At 39.4% G+C, this 4,941-nt stretch overlaps 1 protein-coding gene across 1 annotated transcript in view; it reads left to right on the forward strand.

Moving 5' to 3' along the window:
• Positions 1–811: 811 nt before the first annotated feature.
• The window catches only part of LOC110028728 (dnaJ homolog subfamily C member 2), a 7,397-nt gene continuing 3,267 nt past the window's right edge, over positions 812–4,941 (forward strand). The window contains exon 1 of the mRNA XM_020730699.1: positions 812–1,831. Coding sequence (XP_020586358.1) covers positions 873–1,808 — 936 coding nt within the window. The 5' untranslated portion in view covers positions 812–872 and the 3' untranslated portion in view covers positions 1,809–1,831. The remainder of the gene's footprint in view (positions 1,832–4,941) is intronic.

Raw genomic sequence — 4,941 nt, forward strand, 5'->3', positions numbered from 1 at the left:
AATATATAAGAGTTTATAAAATTTGTAAATTCGCTTTTAAAAGTGGGCTCTTTTTTCAAGTGGGCTCCTTTTTTGCTGTTGTTGTAAAAATCATAGTTTGTTGTTGTTGTACTTTCTAAAAGTGGGCTCTTTTTTTAAGTTTTCATAAGTAAAATTTCACTTATTCTTAAACATTATGATATTAAGATATACAATTAATCTTATTAGTTATTATAGGGTATACAAGCAATGTTCCACTCTCTTAATTAACCCACATTTATATTTTTCTATTGAATGAGGAAACATAACTTTTTTTTCCCATTAATTTTTTCACATAAATAAAAACTTCAAATATTTTAATGTGTTTTTTAAATGAGAATTTGCATGCATAGCACTCAATTCTTATGCTTTTACTTATCTAACACCCAAACTATGTTTTTTATATCTATGGATCCGTTTGGGGTGACAGTCAGGTAGAGTTTTCAAAATGCATCATAGTTTTGTCTGTTTAGGTAAACGACATTTTGATAGTTTTTTAAAAAAAACAGTTTTTAAGATCGCTGAAATCAACATTTTCACATCGGACCAGACTAAATGTTTCTGAATTTTCTTTTTTTAAAAAAATTGTAATAGTCACCGCTGCTGCCCAAACAAAACCTAAAACATCTTTTCAAATACACGAAAAAGGGTAGAGTATAATTCACCTTTTCATATATAATTTAAATATGTTAAGAGTGTAAAAAATAAAATTTGTGTGTGAGATAATGTAAAATTCCCTTTGTTGTGGAGCATTACAAAATCTACCATTACGTTACTATAAGAAAATGTTAAGGGTCCTGATCCGTTCTTCTTCAGGGGTTTCATTGCCTCTCGTAAGGGTAACTGTCAACGAAATGGAGTTCATCGAGGAGGACTCGAGGCCTCGATTCCTCTTTCAAGCTCGCTCCCCCCTCACCTCCGCTCCTCTACCTGAAACGCAAAAGATCTCCAAGCTTCACGCAGCATGCTGTTTCTCTGCCTCCGCCGTCCTCTTCACCACCGTCTTCTTACTTAATTCGAGCTCCTCCATCTTATTCACCATCTTGCTCTGGATCTCCCTCTCCCTTATCGTTGCGCCGTTCGCTCCACCTTCCAATACCGGCGGAGATCCTCGCGTTGGGCGTGGCGGCCCCCTTCCTTCTCTCCCCAAACAAACCGAACCCGAGGAGACCCGGCGGCGTCCAGCTTCCCGGTGGAACCCTAAACCCACTATTCCTTCATTATCTCCGGTTGGATCACTAAACCCTAAACCTGTAGAGAAAAGAGGAGAAGATCCAGCAGGTCATGAGGGCGAAACGGCGACTAAGGAATCGAATCGGCTAGAGGAATGGACTGTTGAGGATTTCGAGATTCTCAAGCGCCAGATCTCGAAGCATCCCGCTGGGGCGCCTGGGCGATGGGAGCGAGTCGCCGAGGCATTCAAGGGGAGGCATGGGGTGGAGAGCGTGATCCGAGCGGCTAAATCTTTGGCAGAGAGGCGGTCCCCTGGGGACGACTCCTTCGCCCAGTTTTTGAAGCAGAGAAAGCCTCTGGACAAGCGTGTGGATGCTTTAAATGCTGACTCTTCCGGGAGTGGGATTGGTGGCGATTCTGTTGTTGTTGGGAATGAGGGATGGAGCTCTGCAGAAGATATTGCATTGCTTAATGCGTTGAAGGCGTTTCCTAAGGATGTAGCAATGAGGTGGGAGAAGGTCGCTGCGGCGGTGCCAGGGAAGTCGAAGGGTGAGTGCATGAGGAGGATGGCCGAGTTGAAGAGGGAATTTCGAAGTTCAAAGACTTCGGATAGCTAATCTGTTCTACATTCCCAATGCGGGTGAGTGCTATTTCTCATGCCTCGGCCGTCCCTTTGTCTGTCAATTTTCTTAGAATCTTATTCTTTGCACTTTTTCATGTTGTCATTCACTTTCTTGATATTTGTTTGTGTTGAACAGACTATGTTTTGATTTTAACAGACTTGCAATTTGTGTTACTGATCAACCATTTTGACAAGAAAAATACTATTCCCTGATATTTTCAGTTTAGTGTGTTATCTAGAATATGTTGGCATTTTCAGAATTATGATGATTACAATATTTAGATGTTCGGACATCTCTAGACGTTGACTGACATATGAGATGCCATTGAATTCAGAGAAACTGATCATATATATATTTGTTATTTAGATGTCGAGAAACCTAACAGCTGGTAAGGATGATAGTTTGGCTCAAAGTTTGAATTGATTCCTGGCTTAAATCAAGCCAAAAGAGCCAAGCAACAAGCCAAATCACTTAGCTCAAAAGGAGCTTGAAATTTAAATGATATGCATACTATTTAATTTAATTTAATGATGCATACATATATACATTTATATGTATATAAACACACACTCACACAGATGTTAGTCAATTAGGTGCATACTATGAGAAGTTGTGTATTAATTTTCTAATTTCAACGGGCTTCATGTTAGTTGGTCTATATTGTGGTCAAAATTTTTTTTCTTATAAATAATTTTATTCTCTTTGCTTTGATTTAATAGTTATAGGCATATATAATGTAGTTCTGATTAGTTTTATAGTTAGTTGCAGGGTAATCAAAGAGTTTCTAGTTATAACAATATTACATCATGACTCGACATTGTGTGTGTGTGTGTGTATATATATATATATATATATATATATATATATATATAAACTCAAATTGTTGAATCCCAATTTGTCCTCTAGAACATGCCTAGAGAGATAGAGCGTGAAGAAGAAGGAAAAGAAAACAATAAGAGTGTAAGATGAATAGTTTCAGGGGGAAATAACCATGTTTTCATTCATAAAATAGTCCCCATTTATAATCATAGGAGACTTATTTGTATTTTCTTACCCCTACTTTAATGAGGCTTTATAAATCATTATTTACTCTTATTTAATTTGTGACATTACAAATCAAATTTTCTCTTTTAGATGTCTTTTCACTATTATAACTAATACTAGTGGCTCACCATATTTTTAAAGATTCTAACACCCTTTCATACTCATAACTGACATAAAAACCTTTTCGCACCAACTGATTTTGACAACTACACAAGTCTATGTTTTTCGATTGGTGTGCATTTGGATCAGTCGACTTATTTCTCATAAGTATCAATTGGCTTTGATTTTGGGATCCTGAGTGACTTTTGAGTGATGACCAATTGACTCTAAGTCATTTGATATCATTGTCATCAGTCCATGCGATATTCGATAAATAGACAAAATTTAATTTGATCGGCTTTTTCATCGATCGATCAATTTATCTTCAGCCGACCGGCTCATCAAGCCCTTTAATTCTGACAAAACAGTGGATTTCACCTCTTCCTTTCTAGGCCATTTGATTGTCTTAAGGTGCTAATAATTTTTCTGGATACATATTAGTTCCCCGATTTTTTTGCTCCTTGAAGCCTGTGCTGCGATAAGTGTAAGAGAATCTTCATGATGGAAAATTTCATTTGTAATCTCAACCGTTTAATAGATTAATAATTTAATCTCCGAAGTTCTGTGCTCGTATTTCCTATTAATAGGATCAATGTGGTTTTTTTTCTCCTCTTTCTCCTCTTTCCATGAACTTCAATTAACACATGTATGGTGCTAAAGCTCAAAGTTTATTCGATAAAGATGTTCTCAGTTTGGTTCTGGGAGAGATAAGCACTCTGCCTTGTCCTGCAAGTGGAAGGTTTAGGATGAAATTGGTTGTAGAAAGAAAAAGGGATGACCTTGAGCTTAATCTATCTGAACAAGTGGCTTCGTTGAGGGATCTAGGTGAACAACGATAGGAGGAGATTCCGCAGGATGATTGGCAAGCTGTTATGATGATCGAGGAGCAACCCCCACTGGCTAGCACTTCAGATCCCAGCGCTGAGGGAGCTTCGGGATCGTTGATAGTTCCAACAACGGTGGTGGTAGAGTTGCATCCATATTTGCAAGTGGAAGACATTACTCTGGTTACAACGGATGAGGGGGATGCTCCAGCTACTTCTGCTTTGCCAGGTATTGAAGTGACTCCGATTGAGGATTTTACGTAAAAAATCCTAAGCCAATTGGCAATATTCTCCGACCGATCGGTGATGAAAGTAGACTGAAGATAGACCAGTTAGGTGCTTTCTTAGAGGCAAGCGGAGAACGAACAGTGTCTTCAACTCCTCTCGGACGTAAGATGGACGAGGTGGTCGGCTACTTTGCGTGGACAGTTAGCGATTATGACAGTGAAATTTTACGAGAGGTAGCGGCCCATGTTGAGCGACTGGAGGGGGAGGTTGCTCAGCTGAATGAGGAGACAGTCGCTCGAGAGTCGGCCACCACCATGAACCGAATCCAGATTGAGATCGATCGGGTTGACCGATTTAGGTTAGGAGGGAAACTTGTATTTAAGAGGTTGTTTCGGCGAGGGTATATCTCGGCTGACGCGACTGAAGACTCTTTTAAAAAATATTGTTTTGACTAATCTGTTGTAACTTTATACTTTTGAAAATTAACTTTTATTGTGTCAAATCATACTTGATTGTGTGGTGTGACTTTTGATGCGCTTTTGGATGCGCCGAAATACAATGACGCTTATACTTCTGTCTTTAAATCCTATGTATAGGTTTGAGTATGGATGTCTTACTATGCTCTTTTACCCTCAAGGTTTTCTTTGATCCTCCTTCCTTCCGCAATGGCTCCGAAATTTTCCCCCAAGCTCTTTGGAATGATTCCCACGAGCACATTGTCTTCTTCAAGTTCCTAGGACGTTGCTAGGCTCGAAGCGGATTATGTTTTCGATTCCACCGTGAGACTCCATGCAGCGAGGAGCTAGGACTGGATGACAAATCTCTTTGGAAATGACTTGGTATTCTATCGGGACCAGCTCTGATGCGGGCTTCACTTACCCCTTTGCATGGAGTTGCGGGTCATGCTAATCGCTACGACGTCATTCCTTCCC

Source organism: Phalaenopsis equestris, unplaced genomic scaffold, assembly GCF_001263595.1.
Source record: "Phalaenopsis equestris unplaced genomic scaffold, ASM126359v1 Scaffold000002, whole genome shotgun sequence".
Classification (NCBI taxonomy): Eukaryota; Viridiplantae; Streptophyta; class Magnoliopsida; order Asparagales; family Orchidaceae; genus Phalaenopsis; species Phalaenopsis equestris.